The sequence below is a fragment of the Acinonyx jubatus genome, chromosome B1, assembly GCF_027475565.1.
Source record: "Acinonyx jubatus isolate Ajub_Pintada_27869175 chromosome B1, VMU_Ajub_asm_v1.0, whole genome shotgun sequence".
NCBI lineage: Eukaryota > Metazoa > Chordata > Mammalia > Carnivora > Felidae > Acinonyx > Acinonyx jubatus.
The window spans coordinates 110,928,554-110,949,017 of NC_069382.1; the positions used below are offsets into that span (position 1 = coordinate 110,928,554).

At 38.3% G+C, this 20,464-nt stretch overlaps 2 protein-coding genes across 9 annotated transcripts in view; one reads left to right on the plus strand and one right to left on the minus strand.

Moving 5' to 3' along the window:
• Nucleotides 1-708: 708 nt before the first annotated feature.
• On the minus strand, nt 709-9,355 carry GAR1 (GAR1 ribonucleoprotein). 6 transcript variants are annotated; one of them, XM_027062479.2, is made up of 7 exons: nt 9,223-9,355; nt 8,344-8,550; nt 6,744-6,898; nt 6,253-6,312; nt 2,853-2,991; nt 1,343-1,408; nt 709-1,009 (listed from the first exon to the last, which is right to left on the minus strand). In XM_027062479.2, the coding sequence occupies exons 2-7, from the start codon at nt 8,537-8,539 to the stop codon at nt 996-998; spliced, it is 630 nt and encodes a 209-aa protein (XP_026918280.1). In that variant the 5' UTR covers nt 8,540-8,550; nt 9,223-9,355; the 3' UTR covers nt 709-995. The 6 variants fall into 6 exon arrangements, with proteins under 6 accessions (XP_026918280.1, XP_014937336.2, XP_014937334.2 ...); XM_015081850.3 differs by lacking the exon at nt 9,223-9,355 and adding an exon at nt 8,992-9,194; XM_015081848.3 differs by lacking the exon at nt 9,223-9,355 and adding an exon at nt 8,947-9,194.
• Nucleotides 9,356-9,508: 153 nt separating this feature from the next.
• The window catches only part of CFI (complement factor I), an 82,177-nt gene continuing 71,221 nt past the window's right edge, over nt 9,509-20,464 (plus strand). For 2 of the 3 annotated variants that reach the window (XM_027062404.2, XM_053217065.1), the window contains exons 1-2: nt 9,509-10,029; nt 16,925-17,096. The gene's annotated coding sequence lies outside the window, so the exon portion shown is untranslated. The remainder of the gene's footprint in view (nt 10,030-16,924; nt 17,097-20,464) is intronic. The other variant, XM_053217066.1, reaches the window with a different exon arrangement.

The window sequence follows — 20,464 nt, forward strand, 5'->3', positions numbered from 1 at the left end:
TTTCTTTGGTTCATAGGTTCATATTCATTTTCTTTTCTGTAAGGGATTATACCTAGTTTTGGCATCCATTTAAATTTCATTTGTAAGAACTGAAGAAAAAACAATTCCGAATTTATCTGCTGTAGATAAAAGCTATATAGTTTGAGTGTGATAAGTACAAACTACTTTTTCATGCTTCATGACTGATGCAGAGAAGCTATACTGGGATGAGGCTTAGAACTCTTATGTATCACTTATGTACAAAAGTGAAATGCACTAAAGGGTGCTGATGTTCTCATATACAAAAGGCAAAGATTTTGAAAAGAGGTGTTAATTATAAATAATGTTAAAGTACTGTTCTACTCACCTACTGTTTTAAAGATTAGCTATAAACAGGGCACCTGAGTGGCTCAGTGAGTTAAGTGTCCAACTTCAGCTCAGGTCATGATCTCATGGTTTGTGAGTTCAAGCCCCCGCATCGGGCTCTGTGCTGACAGCTCAGAGCCTGGAGCCTGCTTCAGATTCTGTGTCTCCTTCTCTCTCTGCCCCTCCCCCACTTGTGCTCGGTCTCTCTCTGCCTCTCAAAAATAAATAAATGTTAAAAAAATTTTTTAAAGATCAGTTATATATGTAAACAAATAATTTTTCTATCTGAAATCCACTGGGTCTAAGCTTACTTGTTCCTTTTAACTTCAAAATTAGCTCTGGTTTAATAAACACAGGTCTATATAACTTAAAGAAATAAAACACTTTATTTTAAAAATTACAAGTATGCTTCAAATGAAAACTGTCCATTTATTAAGCACCCAGAGTTCCAAGCATTGTACAAAACATGAAAATACTTGCTCATACTCTTTTAGAGCAAAACTGCTTATTCTGCTGCACTCATTTTTGCATGGTGTTGACATTTCAGTTCCACTGTCGTAAGAGGACCAGTTCTTCAAAACTTGCTCAGGAAACAAGTTTCTGATCCATAGAAGTAGATCATGCAGGAAGTTTCTCTGTTAATGTTACACTTAATGTCCTCTTCCTGGTTAACAGAAAATGAAAGTATTAAGTCTACAGAAAAATGAATTTTAATAGGACTATATTCCAAATGTCAAGTTTCAACTCAGCATTAGTTCTTATACTGTTTAGCCAACCGATTTACCAAATTTAACTATCATTCATATTACATTTTATTTTCCCTTCAAAGGGAAAAGCAAGAAAGTGACATAAAATAAAGCTATATAATAGGCTATAGCCAAGAACACCATAGTGTTCTATATACTGGGGAAACAAATAAAACTGAACAGAAACTTTAAAGGGGAGATAATATCAATTTCAGAAATTCAGAGATTCAAAGACTTTTCTTCACACTCACCTCTGAAACCTCCACCTCCTCTTCCTCCTCTGAAACCTCCACCTCCTCTTCCTCCTCTGAAACCACCTAAAAACAGAGGAAATTTTAAATTACCGTACCCTATCCTACTCCCATCAGCCTAACACCCTAGATTACAACTTTCTAAGCAAGTATTCTGTTTTAATGAATTACAAAAGCTGGTTTCTTTAAAGTCCTATTTAGCCCTGCTGTTAAATGTAGGAATACCTCAACTTTTGCTCACATTAATTACTTTTTTGATTGAACGAAGGCTTTTTATCCTAAGAACAAAAGGTAGCAGACAGGAATGGTTTCACTCTGGGGATACTATAATAAATACAATATTTAAAGTTAATTCAGCTGCATATGGAGCAGCACTGATGCTCACATGTTGAATAGAAAATTTAAACTTTTGAAGTATCCAACATATATTTGGCCTCCTGTTTGAGTCTCCATTTTTACTTCTTTTGGTTGCTAACTTTGTAAGGAATGATGAATCGTAAGAAGAGGAAAAACCAACATTTCTAAAATAATGGTATAAAAATATAGAAGTTTTAAGACAGATGAGTCAGTTTTTTCAATGTTACATATGAGATTGAATATAGAATGGGAATAAAGAGGAGCTTATTAGATTCTCAAAAATATTTAAGAAAGACGTATTTTCAGATTTCTTAAAGAGATTACCTCCTAGCTATCTGGACCGAAAAAAAAGGACGTTTAGAGTGAAATAATTAAATTAAGAAAGGCAAAGGTGAAAACAGAATTCTCTTTACTTTCTGATTCAGTAACAGAAGATGTCCAACTAATTTTCAGCTCCCCTTCCTAAAGCCTACTTTGCCATCATCCTGTCACCCACCCACCACACCACTACTCCCAGATCTAGTCCTACTCAGTGCTGCACCCCACCTTATCCCCAGCCCTGTTCATCATCTAACGCTCATAATGATGAATGTTACAAAAGTTTTGGGAAATACATATATCAAAATGCTGAAATCCAAGCAATGAATTTATTGGTTAAGTCTTTGACATAACATCAGAAGATAGGGGTTTTATTTCTGGGACTGCCAACGGCTCAATTAGGGCAAATTAAATTTGTTAGCCTCTCATTTCCTCATCCAAAATAAGGCTATCACCTAGCCTACAAGGCTCTGCTGAATATTACAGGAACATACATGCGTGTGAAAAGAATACGACAAGCTCTCAGCATAAATTCAACACCCAGTGATATTAATTAAAAAACTAAAATTCAGTCAAGATAATCTTATAAAATGTTCAACAAAACACGAATAACCCCACAGAGATAAAATCTCTCAAAATTATACTTTATTAGGTTTTTGAAAAGAAAGTCATTGAAACTAAGCATTATTACTATGGCAACCTGCCAAGATATGAAACTAGCTTATCTAAAAAAATAAACACAGGGAGGTTTCCCTATATACAAAATTAAAGTGTACTGTGTGAACTGGCTGCAGCTGTGAAATCTCATTAGAAATTTCCCTCACAAGTAACTTACCACCTCTGCCACCTCTGCCACCTCCGCCTCTTCCTCCTCCTCGACCTCCCCTGCCACCACCTCTTGGAGGTCCCTTCTCACCGGGAGGCCGAGGTAAAAACCTCTGCAGTGGTAGCAGTTTATATGGGTCTATATAAAACTGGAAGTGTAACAGAAACGATTAATGTGATGATTTGGAAAGGAGTACAGTACAGTCATTAAGAACTACACACGACTCAAAACAACCTGGGTTGAAATCCCAACTCTATTAACTACTGTGTAGCCGTGGGCAAAGACTTAACTTCTTTGTGCCTTAGTTTTCTGACCTGTCAAATGAAGAGAATCAAGTGCCTACCCCACATAGCCTTGGTGAAGATCAAAAGAGTAATGTATAAAAGCACTTCAACTTTGCACACAATAAGCATTACATGTATAGAAATAAAAACCTAGACCAATTCAATCTCATTTCTCTTTAGAAACAGATGTCTTCCAAAAATTAACTACATTTTCACTCTACAGACTTGCCCTAAGAAAAATGAAAGCTTTTAATACCTTAACATTAAAATTCAAAATAAAGCCCAGGCACACTCGCTATTTTAAGACTTTAATAAAGGATCAAATCAGTAACTATTTGCTGAACATACAAAGTAATAGAGAATATGCATAAACTAAACCCATCCATTATTTGGAATTAAAGAGGTTATTTTGCACAGTAATGAAACATAATGGGGTGTATCTCAATTTTACATAAAACATGCATAAGGAATTTCAAAATGATAAATGTATTACTTATAACAAGATGTCTGAATCCCTCTTTAGACCACCTTATCATTCTTCTTTCCTTCAGAGCCCATTCATTAAAAATAGTACCTAGCTCTGCACTGCCCGATATGGCAGCCACTAGCCACATGTGGCTATTTAATTAACAACTAAAAATTCAGTTCCTGAGTTACATTAGCCATACACATTTCAGGTGTATGATAGCTACAAATGGTTAGTGGCTGTTGTACTAGGCACGAGTTTTCATCACTACAGAAAATTCAATTGGGTGGCACTAGTCTAGAGATTATTATAATAACATAGGCTGGACAAGGAGGGCCCGAACCATAACAGTGGATCTAGAAATGGGGAGAGGTAGAATGTACCAATTTTAGCATCTGATGATAAAAAATACTAAGTACTACATCTTCAAATAATACTGTGAGAAAAGGCAGGCATGGAGATCAAATTTAAATGGCTATCACAAGCAAATTCTTTTTTTCAGGTCACCAAATGAGAAGCCGGGCTGTCAGGCCCACCTGAATCAGTTCATTTCCCCGGGGATACTTGGCAGGTTTCTACAGCCAGTAGCAGCCCTATGCTAGCAACAGAACACTGTCCCCATCTCATCTTCTATTCGTATCAGGGTTCTGGGCCCACTCCACTCGTGCCATAACCTTTTGACCTCCCTGTTGCTAAATCCAAAGAACACTTTGAAGCAACATTTTGCCACAGTTGAGCACTTCCCACTGAAAACACTCTGTTCTCCTGACGTTGGTTGATAACCACTTTTATGAAACTCTCCTGATTTGCGTCCTCCATGTTTACTAGTGTGACTTCCAGTCTCCAAGAGACATATAAATTTAGGAGGTACCCCAAAGCTGTTTTTCTCATTCTTTCTTCCCAGACTGTATCACATACTGTCTCTACAATGACAACTTTCCAATTCCGTCTCTAGTCCAGACTCTTCCTTCGAGCTCCTGTGTGAATATCTCACAAGTGCTTCAAACTCATTAAGTCTAAAACTGAATTCATCATCTTCCCCCTACTCCCTTCTTCTCCAGTGTTTCCTATTTTGGTACTGTGGTGACACTGTCCACAGAGATGTTGAAATCACACATCCGAAAGGTGGGGATATATTTTTTTAATTATTTACGTGCGCACTAGGGTGGGGCAGAGAGGGAGAGAATCCAAAGCAGGCTCCATTCTCAGCGCAGACCCCAATGTGGGGCTTGATCCCACAACTCTGGGATCATGACCTGAGCCAACATCAAGAGTTGGATGCTCAAATGACTGAGACCCCCAGGTGTTCCAGGGTGGTGACATTTTTTAACTTCAACTGATCAATTACCAAGATCTATGGATGGCTACTTCTTCTATCTCTCATAAATCCATTCACTCTTCTCCATTTCTACTGTCACTACTACCCCAATCCAAAATGTTACCTCTTCTGGGACTAATGCAGCAGTCTCCGACTTGGCCCCTTCACATACAGTACTAACCGCTTTCCAGGGTATGCTTTTATTTTGCCAGTGGTCTTTTTAAGTATAAACTTAATCATATTCATCCTAATATTTAAAAACAAAACTAAACCTAATGTCTAAACTCTTTCCCATAATCTGAAGGCATTAAGTAACCCAGCCACTGCTTACCTCTAGTCGCTCATAAATGTTCTATGCCCAAGCTATACTTTTGCCTTTTTCAGATCCTTAAATTGGCTTACTGTCTAAGAGACTCGCACTTACTGTTTTCTCTACTTGTAATTGCTTTCTCCTCCTCTTTGACTAGCAGTGGTTCCAAACTACATCAAAATTATCTTAACTACATCAAAACTGTCCAGGAGCTTTCCTTTTTACAGTTGAATCCTGGTCCTTAACTAAGACTTACTAGCTCAAATTTCTAAGAGTGGAACCAAGAAATAACGTGACCTTAAAAGCTCCCCCACATATTCTAATGAGCAACTAGGTTTGGGAATCACCCCTAGTCAACTTGCAGGTCTCAGCTTCTAGCTCACTTCCTCAGAAAGCCAACATACTAAATTTGGTCCCAATGCTAGCATTTGCATAGTAATATGTATTTCTCCTTCACAGCATGTATCAAAAATGTTATTGAAATTATTTGTGAAATCATTTAATATCTGACTTCTAATGTTTCATAATTTAATGTTTTAACTTAGAATGTCTGGTCCTCTAAGATGTCCAATAAAAGAGTTTTACATAAACTAACAAACGTACGCCAGCAGTTATAGAATTTGCTAATATAAGAATGATTTCTGAAAGCCTGTTTTAATTACATTTTTTTAAGTTTATTTATTTTGAAAGAGCACACGTGCGAGACAGCAGGAGCAGGGACACAGAGAGAGGTAAAGAGAGAACTCCAAGGAGGATCTGCGCCATCAGCACAGAGCCTGATGCAGGGCTCAGAACTCACGCACCTGACACAGTGACCTGAGCCGAAATCAAGAGTCAGACACTTAACTCACTGAGCCGCCCAGGCGCCCCTTAAATAAATTACTTCTAAAGATCAGTAAGTTCAATGTCTAAAATACAGAACATCTCAATTTACGATATACTGGGGGAGTCTCAAGGGCTCTATGTAGCACTGTCCTAAGGAAGGTCATTCACTTATAAAACCACCGATCCTAGTTATAAGCTTGACTCACCTTCTGCAGTTTTTTAAACGAAGATGCCTTCATATTTTCTGACAATTTAACAGAAAAATACTATTAGTTATATTAAGGAACAATTAAGATCAAAGAAGGTAACCTTCTGAATTCATATGTAATTTTAATAACAAGTTTAGAATATATGGCAATATGTAGGCAAAGAAATGAGTTTCCAAAAGGAAATGAAGTTTTTGTTTCTAAAACTTCTAATTCCACACTCAAGGCAAAGTACCTTAATCCTGTAGCACTTATCCAAATGACAATCATTTCTAAAACCTTCCAAAAAAGGAAGTCACTCTTATAGAGCCTTTCTTTTTAATATATGGAGATACATTCTCCTCTCTTGATTCTCCTTTATGGTCCAATCTTAGCAATACTCTGTCCAATTTAATAAAGCAAGAAGTTTAATTAAATCAATACTTAGCTCCAGAAAAAGCAAATGGTAACCCTTCAAAAAGATCATTGGGCCTTCTAATTAAAAAGGATACAAAATCTCTAAGTTGTCCAAATATTTCATCCACTTTACCAATTTGTTCTTTGTTCTCTAAATAAACTGGAGCATTGAAATAAGGCACCTTATTTTCGTCTGTAGTACATTTACAAACTATGTCATCTTCACAGGGATGCAGGAACTCTCCTAATACTGAAATAGGACAAAAAAAATGTTAAAATATAAAACAGTCTCAAATGATATTGACCCAACATTATCTGGAAGCTTTCTTTTGGGTTCCTGGGATTTCACTTTATCTGTTCTCCTCGGAGGCAAGAAAAAAAAAAAAAGAAAAAAGCCCTAACTGCACAACATATTAGCTTTGTGGCCTGGGGTAAGGCTCTTACATCTCTGCGTCAGTGTCCTCATCTTTAGTAAGGGGCTAAGAACAGTACCAACATTTAATATATCGTACTGTGAGGAGTAAGTACAATGATAAATGTCAAGTACTTAGTACAGTAAGACCAAATAACCCCAAACAGATGTTTTATTATAATAACTATCATTACTAAGCACTATACTTACATTTTGCTGTCTCTTTTCTTCTCCCCAGTCCCTAACTGTAAATTAGTCTTTGTTCTTTTTTTTCCCTCCCCTTTTATAACTTCTCACTACCACCTCTTCACCAATGATGCTTCACTCTTTTTCAAGGAAGTGTGGAATCTCAAAAGAACTACCTTTATTTCTAACTGACTGTCACCCCAAACTAAAACACTCATCACATCCTGCAAAACCAACTCTTCATCCCTATCACCCAACCTTAAAACCTGGAATCTTTTATTCCCAGTACTAGCCAAGTTCTACTGAATGTTTCCATTGAAATCTCTCCCATCAAACTGTTCCTTTTTTTTTTTTTTCTCACTTCCACCATGGTCACAGTTCATCATGCATGGACTGTTGCGATGGCTTGTGTGCTAGGACCTGTGACTGTAGCCATTACCCTCTACAAACCATTTTGTACACCGATCCAACCTCATCTTTATATTAGACACTCTTCATCCTTTCTCCTCTTTGATGTAGGCTTCTACTGTCAAATCTCTATCTCACTTTCCATAACTTCCATCCCACCTCATTGATAATTACTCCAAAATTACTCTAATTAGGTCCTTTATCTTGCTTTCCCCCCCGTAGTCTCCCTTCCGAGCAATTTTTTTCTCACTCCTCTTATTTATGCATAGTAATTGAGAGCACGGGCTTTGGAGTCAGAAAATTTGGCTTTGTCTCTCAAACATATCACTTACTAATCACTTATTACCACGACTCTAGCAGACAAACTTAACTCTTAATCACAGTTTTCTTATCTGTAAAATGGGGAAAATAGGAGTAAGCACACAATATTACCTATTTAATAACTTCCTTTCAGCTCAAGCTCAACTTCCACCTCCATGATACATTATAAGTGCTCTTTTGCTCTCTTGATCCCCCCCTTAACATTCTACAGCACTATTATAACTCACTTTACAGAACTTCCACACCCCACTCCCCAACCAAGCACTAACTTCCGTATGAGCTGCTAGTGCTATCTTTCAGCACGTCATTCCCAAAATTAAACCCACAACTTCCGCCCCCAAGTAGGATAAGCTTTGAAACCGACATACAAACTACGTGTTCCGGAGGTCCTTGGTCTTGGCCTTTGTTAAAGCCTCCGCGGCCACCTCCTCGTCCAAATCCTCCTCTGCCGCCACCACCACCTCTGAAATTACCGCCTCCACCTCGGAAGTGGTTGTTGCTGCCGCCGCGATTGAAGCCCCCACCTCGATTAAAGCCTCCACGACCTCCGCCTCGAAAAGACATGCTTACTATACCTGGTGAGAAAAACAGTGCGTACCTTTTGGTCACTGTGGCCTCAGGGTACACCAAGTAACCCCTCTAGCCCCTCTGAGCCACGGTCAGACCATAGAGGCGGACAATAATAGCAACCTTGCCACCTCACCCACCGCCAAGCCGCCAGTGACAACCCGAAGGGTGAGGAATGTTACCTCCCCATAGCCTTACGCGCGCGGACCGACCACTCACCAGCCTCGTCGCCCACGCTTAGCACCTCCGCCCCCAGCGAGCAGCAAGGTGTTCACGCCGCAATCCCTTCACTCATCCCTCCCTCCCGCACCTGGGTTCCGCGTCCAGCCATTCTCAGCTCCTCCCGCTCCCTACCTCAACTCACCCACGCCACGTGCACCTCTGGCCCCGCCGCGCACACCCACCCGTCCACTACTTCCGTCGTACACCAGCCTCCTCGGCCACCGTACCAGCACAACGTGGGGACGTAGGAGGGGAACGACAAGAAACTCGAACGGGTTTACAAAAACGCCAGTCACCGGCGGAACCCGCGCCGCTGTCACCTTTCCACAACAGCCTTCAGCGCTGGAGGAGCCTCAATACTATCTAACCTCAACCACTAGCTTACAGCATTCAGGTCCACTTTCCTACTGAGGAGCAGAGGAAATGACGTATAATGGTGGCGTCCTTTGAATCCAGACCTTGCCGGAAGTGCCGCCTCGGTGTTGCCCTGGGAGACGGTTGGCGTTGGTGATCCGCTCCCTCTCCCGGGGTCCGGCGGTTAGAGGTGGCTGTGGACTCGCCGTGAGCCCTTGCTTCTCAGGCTGCAAAATGGCCTCCTCGTTCGTTACCCCACAGTTGTGAGGAGTTTTCAGCCGCGCTCTGGCCCGAGGTGGATCTGGTCGCGTCGAAACCCAGTGCGAGGGCTTCCTGTGTTTTTTTGAGCTCTTTTTTTTTTTTTTTTTCTGGACCCTTTGAAATATGCACGATTGTGAGCTCGACTGGTCCATTCTTTTGTGCTGACTAGTCCGTCCTTTTGTGCTGTGGTTTCACTAGTTAAAGGAAGAAAAGATGCGTGTGTGTACTTTCCTTTTAAAATGTTGTTTTTTCTTTAAAAACATTTTTATGTGATAAAAAGCCAAACAGTTATTTGTCTTTTGCACCAAATAGTTTATTCGATTTGTCAAGTACGTTTTTTGTTTTTGTTTTTTGTCAAGTACGTTTTGAGCACCGACAGGCTGTACGCCATCAATACTACAAGCCCCTCTTTCTTTAAGCCTTGATATCTAATTTCAGCTTCTGGTGAAATTTCTCTAACAAAGAAAGCTAGTGACCTCCTTTTTGTTAAATTTGGTTGGTGTCTTTTACACCCGAATCTTTGGAGACCTTACTTTGGTATTGGACACAGTCGACTGCCTGCCTCTTTGAAAGGGTGGAGATTGGTACCTACTTCAGAGCGCTATTTTGATTCGGAAAGAACTTTGCAAACTTCACTATGGAAATACTAGGTAGGAATTATAATATGTTTTCTACACTAATGTATAAGCTTCTTGAAAAAGCCCCTAACAGTCCTACATAAAAAGGGAATTTGATAAATGTATTTTTTATTCAGATTTGGTAAATGTACTTTAAATTGTGTACATCATACAGAGGAGAGTTTTTCATAAATGCCCTGCTCTATTTTGCTTTGCTTCGTTTAGCATTTGCATTCAGTGTTTCCACCTCGATATAATCTACAAGAATTCGAAAGTCCAGCAATAACAACAGGGAACTACAATATCCCCTCACATCCTGAGCATCTCTTTGGCCTCAAAATAAGCGCTTTCATGTTTAACTTTTCCATCTGTACTGCATGTAATGATATACTCACCTTACTAAAAGAGTTTACTCATGCCATAGCCATCCGCAGGACCCCCAGATAGCTCCCCATTTCCTTGAGCAACAAGTCTACAGTAAAATCTCCCCATTGACTAGGTCCTCTACGTGATCAGTTTTATTCGCCTCCTGTGTTGCACACCATCCCTCTGCTTAATCGGACCCGCGTCGTTGCCTTGCTTCTCTTGGTTGTTGTCAAATACTTCCTGCTTAGAAAAGTTTACTTTTCCCATCCAGCAGACCAGACATTTTCTATCTTTTTTACCCTGGAGAACTCTTAAAATAATTTTCATGTCTCAGAAACCCCTGTATAAAAATGTTATAAAATGTGTGTGTGTGTGTGTGTGTGTGTGTGTGTGTGGGTATGTATGTATGTGTATGTATATATATGCATATCTCTCACATGATCGGCAAGTTGTAGACCTAATGATCCAATATTAATTGTCAATACTCTTTTTTTAAACTCTGGTAAAATACATATAACAAACTTTACCATATTATTCATTTTTAAGTGTATAGTCAGTGGTCTACATTGTTGTGCGTGCAAATCTGTTATTTTGAGTAGAGAAGGATGTTTTTTTCTGAATCTATTTACTTTTTCCAACCTATTCTGTGTAATTTTCTTTTCGTTGCAAAGGATATCAATTCTGATACAAATTGAGGAGACTCCCATTTTTCCTTTAATTTTAGTAAAGGTTGCAAACTGATTTTAGTGACTGTTAAACTCTTTATATAGGCCTCTTTTGGGGTAAAACTGTTATTTTTGAAATGAAAAAATAATGAAATTTACCTATTTAGTATGAAATCTTTTCTTGACTTTTGCTGTATATACCATCAATTCTGAGTTGGTCTTAAAACCAGAATACAGGGATTTCATTTTCAACTAAAATAGGATGACCTGGGGCACCTGGGTGGCTCAGTCGGTTAAGCGTCCGACTTCGGCTCAGGTCATGATCTCACAGTTCGTGAGTTCGAGCCCTGCGTCAGGCTCTGTGCTGACAGCTCAGAGCCTGGAGCCTGTTTCAGATTCTGTGTCTCCCTCTCTCTCTGCCCCTCCCCTGCTCATGTTCTGTCTCTCTCTGTCTCAAAAATAAATAAACATTAAAAAAATTAAAAAAAAATAATAAAATAGGATGACCTTTGTCTTTGTTCTTAATGCTCATTAGATAAGATAAAGCTTGCCCACACAAGTAAGAAGTAGAAAAGTACAGTAAAATATTTATTACTTTCCTATGAATGGTAGGATGCTTTTCTTTTACAGAAATTCAGAACTTACAGAAAGGCAAATCAGTGAATTTCATCTTATGTTTATAATCATTAATTCACAAAATTCTTCCCCTTTCAAAATCAGGTGCTCAGCCTCAGAAGAAGGTTCAGAGAAAGGAGCCCTCATTCAGTCATAAACTTGTGTTGAAGTGGAGGGAAAATACTGTTTAGTTTTGTTCTATAGTTCCTCAAGGTGGTTTGGTCTCAACTTGAGAGTTGTTATTTCCTAAGTGCAAACAGCAGTCGAAACTTCAAGATTTCTTTTTGCCATGTGATTTTTCCAAAGATTCAATTTCTAGGGGCACCTGGTGGCTCTGTCAGTTAAGTGTCCAACGTCCCACTTCAGCTCAGGTCACGATCTCAGGGTTCACGAATTCAAGCCCTCATTGGGCTCTCTGCTGGCAGCACAGAGCCCTCTCCAGATCCTTTGTCCCCCTTTCTGTGCTTCCCTGTGCTTGGGCTCTCTCTCTTTCTCAAAAATAAACATTAAAAAAAACTTCCTAAGTGCAAGCAGCAGTGGAAATTTCAAGATTTCTTTTTGCCATGTGATTTTTTTCAAAGATTCAATTTCCATTTAAAACCAAAAATCTTGTCACTTAAAATCAAGATATTTTCTCCAGGCTCTTGAATATATTCAATTAATTTAACTAGTTCATGCGATGAAAAAAATTAGTAGGCTAGTTTCTGCAACCATTCTTTTTTTTTTTTTTTTTTTAATTTACATCCAAGTTAGTTAGCATGTGGTGCCACAATGGTTTCAGGAGTAGATTCCTTCATGCCCCTTACCCATTTAGCCCATGCCCCTCCAGGAAGCCTCTGTTTGTTCTTCAAATTTAAGAGTCTCTTATGTTCTGTCCCCCTCCCTGTTTTTATATTATTTTTGCTTCCCTTCTCTTGTGTTCATCTGTTTTGTATATTAAAGCCCTCATATGAGTGAAGTCATATGATATTGTTCTTTCTCTGACTAATTTCACTTTGCGTAATACCCTCCAGTTCCATCCACGTAGTTGCAAATGGCAAGATTTCATTCTTTTTGATTGCTGAGTAATACTCCATTGTATGTATGTATGTATATATATATATATATATATATATATATATATATATACACCACATCTTCTTTATCCATTCATCTACCAATGGACATTTGGGCTCTTTCCATACTTTGGCTATTGTTGATACTGCTGCTATAAACATTGGGATGCATGTGTCCCTTCGAAACACCATAGCTGTATCCCTTGGATAAATACCTAGTAATGCAATTGGTGGATCATAGGGTAGTTCTATTTTCAATTTTTTAAGGAAAAATTAAAGGAGGAACCTCCATACTGTTTTCCAGAGTGGCTGCACCAGTTTGCATTCCCACCAGCAGTGAAAAGAGATCCTCTTTCTCCACATCCTCGCCAACATCTGTTGTTGCCTGAGTGTTAATATTAGCCTTTCTGACAGGTGTGAGATGGTATCTCATTGTGGTTTTGATTTGTATTTCCCTGATGATGAGCCATGTGGAGCATTTTTTCATGTGTCGATTGGCCATTTGGATGTCTTCTTTGGAGAAGTGTCTATTCATGTCTTTTGCCCATTTCTTCACTGGATTATTTGTTTTTTGGGCGTTGAGTTTGATAAGTTCTTTATAGATTTTGGATACTAACCCTTTATCTGATATGTCGTTTGGAAATATCTTCTCCCATTCTGTCAGTTGCCTTTTAGTTTTACTGATTGTTTCCTTTGCTGTGCAGGAGCTTATTATTTTGATGAGGTCCCAGTAGTTCATTTTTGCTTCTGTTTCCCTTGCCTCTGGAGACGTGTTGAGTAAGAAGTTGCTGCGGCCAAGATCAAAGAGGTTTTTGCGTGCTTTCTCCTTGAGGATTTTGATGTTACATTTAGGTCTTACATTTAGGTCATCCATTTTGAGTTTGTTTTTGTGTATGGTGTAAGAAAGTGGTCCAGGTTCCTTCTTCTGCATGTCACTGTCCAGTTTTCCCAGCACCACTTGCTGAAGAGACTGTTTTTATTCCACTGGATATTCTTTCCTGCTTTGTCAAAGATTAGTTGGCCATACGTTTGTGGGTCCATTTCTGGGTTCTCTATTCTGTTCCATTGATCTGAGTGTGTGTGTGTACCAGTACCATGCTGTCTTGATGATTACAGCTTTGTGTAATACAGCTTGAAGTCTGGGATTGTGATGCCTCCTGCTTTGGTTTTCTTTTTCAAGATTGCTTTGGCTATTTGGGTTGCATACAAATTTTCTGGTTCCATACAAATTTTAGGATTATTTGTTCTAGCTCTGTGAAGAATGCTGGTGTTATTTTGATAGGTATTGCATTGAATATGTAGATTGCCTTGGGTAGTATTGACATTTTAACAATATTTGTTCTAACTATCCAAGAGCATGGAATATGTTTCCATTTTTTTGTGTCTTTTTCAAAGAAAGGACAAGAACCACATGATCCTCTCAATAGATGCAGAGAAAGCATTTGACAAAATACAGCATCCTTTATTGATAAAAACTCTCAAGAAAGTAGGGATAGAAGGATCATACCTTGAGATCATAAGAGCCATATATGAAAGACCCAAAACTAATATCATCCTCAATGGGGAAAAACTGAAATCTTTCCCCCTAAGGTTAGCAACAAGACACGGATGTCCACTCTCACCACTGTTATTCAACATAGTATTGGCCGTCTTAGCCTCACCAGTCAGAAAACACAAAGAAATAAAAGGCATCCCAATCAGCTAGGGGGAGGTCAAACTTTCACTCTTTGCAGGTGACATGATACTCTATGTGGAAAACCCAAAAGATTCCACCAAAAAAACTGCTAGAACTGATTCATGAATTCAGCAAAGTTGCAGGATATAAAATCAATGACAAATCGGTTGCATTCCTATACACCAACAATGAAGCAACAGAAAGAGAAATTAAGGAATTGATCCCATTTACAATTGAACCAAATACCTTAAAATACCTAGGAATAAATCTAACCAAAGAGGTGAAAAATCTGTACACTGAAAACTGTAGAAAGCTTATGAAAGAAATTGAAGAAGCCATTCTTGATCTTCAAAGCATTTGGCAAAACCTAACCTATTGTTTTCTTCAAAGTATTACTGCAGTTCACTTTTCAGCTCAAACATCTGTTTGAGAACCAAACATTAAGAACCAAAATGTGTTTCTCTTACTTTGTAACAAATTACCTCAACACTTAAAACAATTAACATTATCTTGCACAATCTCTGTAGGTCAGAAATTCAAGAGCAGCTCAGCTTGCTGGTTCTGGCTCAGTCTCTCACGGTTGCAGTCAAGATGTTGCCGGAGGCTGCTGTCACCTGGAGGCACAACTAGTGATGGAGAATGAATTTCTCAGGTGGCTCACTCATACACCTCGCAAGCTAATGCCTTCTATTGCCAGGAGGACTCAGTTCCTTACCACCGCATGGGCCTTTTACAAGAGTGCTTTAAGTATTCTCATGACATGGCTGCTGGCTTCCCCCGAACAAATGATCTCCTAAGCCATAAGATTTTATGCATTGTGGCAGGAGATTTATGTTGTCTTTTTCCAGGTTTTCAGTTTCTTAAACATTCTTTAGTGAACTAGACCTTGATAAGTTTAGCCATTTCTGTTACATCATCCCAAATGTTTTTTCATTTCAGCTTGAAAACTTTCTGATACCCGCACTCCTCTGGGAAGAAAGCAGTGTATTATGAATACACCAGGTTTTCTGTTTTTGTAAGAATGAACCCTCTTAGGGTGCAATGTTCAAATCGGTGGGACACCTTCAGTGCAGATGCCAGTGCACTTCCTTCAAGAAGTACCTTTTGTTTTCAATATGAAGACAAAACTGTAAAGGTATCTGGGCCTTTGCTTGTTTAGGGTAGCATTTTATAGCAGAAACATTCTCTTGAATTTCACCACAATTTATGTATCTTACAAGTGATACCATATGTTGAAATCTGTTAATCCATCATTCTGGAAGTTGCTTTTTGATTTTTTATACCAAAAAATCTCTTCAACATTATGTGACATGTCACCAATTACATCAATGCATCAAATTCTCATGTCTTATCCCAGCAATTTACTCTAGAATTGCAAGGTTCTTACCAGCTGTGGACCTTTTTCCGTTTTCAGTCAGAAGTTCTGCTACTTAACTTGCTTTCTGGACCTTTTTACTGAAGGTGACTTTTTTTCGTTTGTTTTTGGTTGTTTTTTTTTGTTTGTTTTTTGTTTTTTTTACTTTTTTACTTTTTTTTTTTTTTTAATGTTTTACTCTGGGATTCCCAGGGCCATTTTAAATTATTTGCTCCTTTACTGTGATTTGTGGTTAAGTGTCTTTTCAATTTTGCTGGAGCCATTGCTTTATTTATAAATTATGATTCTTCAGTACTAATGTTATCAGAATTACCTAGACCTAGAATTCTCTTCTATCTCCCACTTCATCTTTAAAATCACCACATGGGACTTATGTCATGTTTATAAAACAGGTGCTAATAAAGTGTAAAACAAGCCAACTAAACAAAGAAATCACAAAAGGAAATGAAATCTTTATAACTCACTTTTAATCTACAAGCTCCTTGTTTTACAATATTCACAAAATTACAAAGCAACAGGGAGGTATCTGATTTATAGCACTTACAAAGTGTTTCCTTAGATTTAAAACAAATTTTTTTTTTAATGTTTACTTTTTTTTGAGACTGAGAGAGACATAGTGTGAGCAGGGGAGGGGCAGAGAGAGAGGGAGACACAGAACCCAAAGCAGGCTCCAGGCTCTGAGCTGTCAGCACAGAGCCTGACGCGGGGTTCAAACCCATGAACCGTGAGATCATGACCTCAGCTGAAGTTGGACACTCAACTGACTAAACCATCCAGGCACCCCACAAAGTCTTTCCTTAGAATTTACTCCTTGATTTTTTATCATATCAGGAAAGTGTGTTTGCTTTTAGCTTTCTTTAGCTATGTGTAAGGGAAGGCTGGGGGAAGATAAGGAGATATGGCTCAAGAGGGAGAAGCTGCTGCCATCATCCTATCATTCCTCTCTCAATACAATTCAGCACTCAGGACTATCAACATCATCCCATATCTCAGATCAAAAACAGAGTGAACTCAACCAAATGGACATAGTCATGCAGAGACTGCCATATAGGTGAACACCCTTCAGCAAAATTACTAACAGGGCTGCTTAATCACTATTCATTACTGCAAGTACTGGCATTGCATGGAGAATTCAAAAAAATTAAAAAGTTTCCCCTTTCTTCTCTGGAACTTCTAGTAACTTCTCAGAACCCCTACTGGCATCTACAGAACCCCAACTGAGAAATCTATACTAGATTCTGAGTTCCTGAAGAGTGGACACTATGTCTTCTTTGTTTTGGTATCCTCAGCATTTAGCACGTTGCCTATTAAAAACAACAACAACAACAACAAACAAAAACTGATGCCTGGTAAGTATTTGCTGAACTGAACTCTATAATTTGAATCTTTTCCCATTCATTAAAATTGTGCTTGTCAACAAATGACTACAGAATGATGGGCAAAGAGATTATAAAAGTAATGGAGGAAAAAAAGAAAAAGGGTATAAGTAAGCGTAATTACAAGATCCAAGATCTAAGAGAGCATACATCCATTTGTACTACTGAAAAGTTAGGAAATCTAATTAAAATACTTGGTAAGGAGATATTCTGAACAACAGAAGAGAAAGGGCTGAAAACCTTACATTGAAAAATAATTTTTTTAAATTTTTCTCTTTATTTTTATTTTTTATTTATTTTTTAAATCATTCATTGTCAAGTTAGCTAACATACAGTATATAGAGTGTAGTCTTGGCTTCGGGAATAGATTCCCATGATTCATCACTAACATATAACACCCAGTGCTCATCCCAGTAAGTGCCCTCCTCAATGCCCATCTTCCATTTTCCCTGCACAGCCCCCCCCCCCATCCCTCAGTTTGTTCTCTACATTTAAGAGTCTTTTATGGTTTGCCTCCCTATCTGTTTGTAACTTATTTTTCCTTCCCTTCCCTTCTCTTCCCCTATGGACTTCTGTTAAGTTTCTCAAATTACACATATTAGTGAAAACATATGGTATCTGTCTTTTTCTCAGTAACTTATTTCACTTGGCATAATACCCTCCAGTTCCATCCACATTGTTGCATATGGCAAGATTTCATTCTTTTTCATTGCCAAGTAGTATTCCATTGTATATATAAACCACATCTTCTTTATCCGTTCATCAGTTGATGGACATTTGGACTCTTTCCATATAGCTATGGTTGATAGCACTGCTGTAAACATTGGGGTACATGTGCCCCTACAAATCAGCACTCCTGTATCCTTTGGATAAATTCCTAGTAGTGCTATTGCTGGGTCATAGGGTAATTCTATTTTTAATTTTTTGAGGAACCTCCACACTTTTCCAGGGTGACTGCACCAGTTTGCATTCCCACCAACGGTGCAACAGGGTTCCCCTTTCTCCACATCTTCACCAACATCTGTTGTTTCCTGAGTTGTTAATTTTAGCTACTCTGACCAATATGAGGTGGTATCTCAATGTGGTTTTGATTTGTATTTCCCTGATGATGAGCAATGTTGAGCATCTTTTCATATGTCTTTTAGCCATCTGTATGTCTTCTTTGGAAGTGTCTATTCATGTCTTCTGCCCATTTCTTCACTGGATTATTTGTTTTTTGGGTGTTGACCTTGGTCAGTTTTTTATAGATTTTGGATACTAACCCTTTATCTGATATGTCATTTGCAGATATCTTGTCCCATTCTGTTAGTTGCCTTTTAGTTTTACTGATCATTTCCTTTGTTGTAAGATTTTTATCTTGATGCGGTCCCAATAGTTCATTTTTGGTTTTATTTCCCTTACCTTCGGAGACATATCATGTAAGAAGTTTCTGCTGCCAAGGTCAAAGAGGTTGTTGCCTGTTTTCTCCTCTAGGATTTTGATGGTTTCCTGTCTCATATTTAGGTCTTTCATGCATTTTGAGTTTGTTTTTGTGTAAGGTGTAAGAAAGTGGTCCAGTTTTATTCTTCTGTGTGTTGGTGTCTGGTTCTCCCAGCACCATTTGCTAAAGATGTCTTTTTTCCATTGGATATTCTTTCCTGCTTTGTTGAAGATTAGTTGGCCATACATTTGTGGCTCCCTTTCTGGGTTCTCTATTCTATTCCATTGGTCTATAAGTCTGTTTTTGTGCCAATACCATATCATCTTGATGATTACACCTTTATAGCACAGGCTAAAGTCCGGGATTGTGATGCCTCCAGCTTTGGTTTTCTTTTTCAACATTATGTTGGCTATTCGGGGTCTTTTGTGGTTCCATACAAATTTTAGGATTGTTTGTTCTAACTCTCTCAAGAATTCTGGTGCTATTTCAAATGGGATTGCATTGAGTGTGTACATTGCTTTGGGGTGTATTGACATTTTAACAATATTTGTTCTTTTAATCCATGAGCATGGAATGTTTTTCCATTTCTTTGTGTCTTCTTCAGTTTCTTCACTAAGTTGTCTATAGTTTTCAGCATACAGATCTTTTATCTCTTTGCTTAGGTTTATTCCTACATATGTTATGGTTCTTGGTGCAATTGTAAATGGGATCGATTCCTTGATAACTCTTTCTGTTGCTTCATTATTGATGTATAGAAATGCAACCAATTTCTGTACATTGATTTTATATCCTACAACTTTGCTGAATTCATGTATCAGTCTAGCAATGTTTTGGTAGAGTCTTTTGGGTTTTCCATGTAGAGTATCATGTCGTCTACGAAAAGTGAAAGTTTGACTTCTTTGCCAATTTGGATGCCTTTTATTTCATTTTGTTGTCTGATTGCTGACGCTAGGACTTCTAACACTATGTTAAACAACAGTGGTGAGAGTGGATATCCCTGTCCTGTAAGAAAGCTCTCAGTATTTCCCCACTGAGGATATTAGCTGTGGGCCTTTTATATATGGCTTTTATGATGATAAGTATGTTTCTTCTACCCCGACTTTCTTGAGGGTTTTTATTAAGAAAAATGCTGTATGTTGTCAAATGCTTTTTCTGTTTCTATTGACAGGATCATATGGTTCTTATCCTTTCTTCTATTAATGTTATGTATCACATTAATTGATTTGTGAATATTGAAACAGCCCTGCAGCCCAGGAATGAATCCCACTTGATCATGGTGAATAATTCTTTTAATATACTATTGAATTTGGTTTGCTAGTATCTTGTTGAGAATTTTTTCATCCATGTTCATCAGGGAGATTAGCCTGTAATTTTCCTTTTTAGTGGGTCTTTGTCTGGTCTGGAAATCAAGGTAATTCTGGCTTCGTAGAATGAGTCCAGAAGCTTTCCTTCTCTTTCTATTTTTGGAACAGTTTGAGAAGAATCAGTATTAAGTTTGCTTTAAATGTCTGGTAGAATTTCCCTAGGAAGCCATCTGACCCAGGACTCTTATTTGTTGGGAGATTTTTGATAACCAATTCCATTTCTTTGCTGGTTATGGGTCTGTTCAATTTTCTATTTCTTCCCGTTTGAGTTTTGGTAGTGGGTGGATGTCTAGGAATTTGTCCATTTCTTCCAGGTTGTCTGGTTTGTTGGCATATAATTTTTCATAGTATTCTCTATTGTTTGTATTTCTGTGGTGTTTGTTTTGATCTCTCCTCTTTCATTTATGATTGTATCTATTTGGGTTCTCTCTTCTTTTTGAAAAGCCTAGCTAGGGGTTTATCAATTTTGTTTATCCTTTCAAAAATCCAGCTCTTAGATTCATTGATCTGTTCTACTGTTTCTTGAGATTCTGTATTGTTTATTTCTACTTTAATCT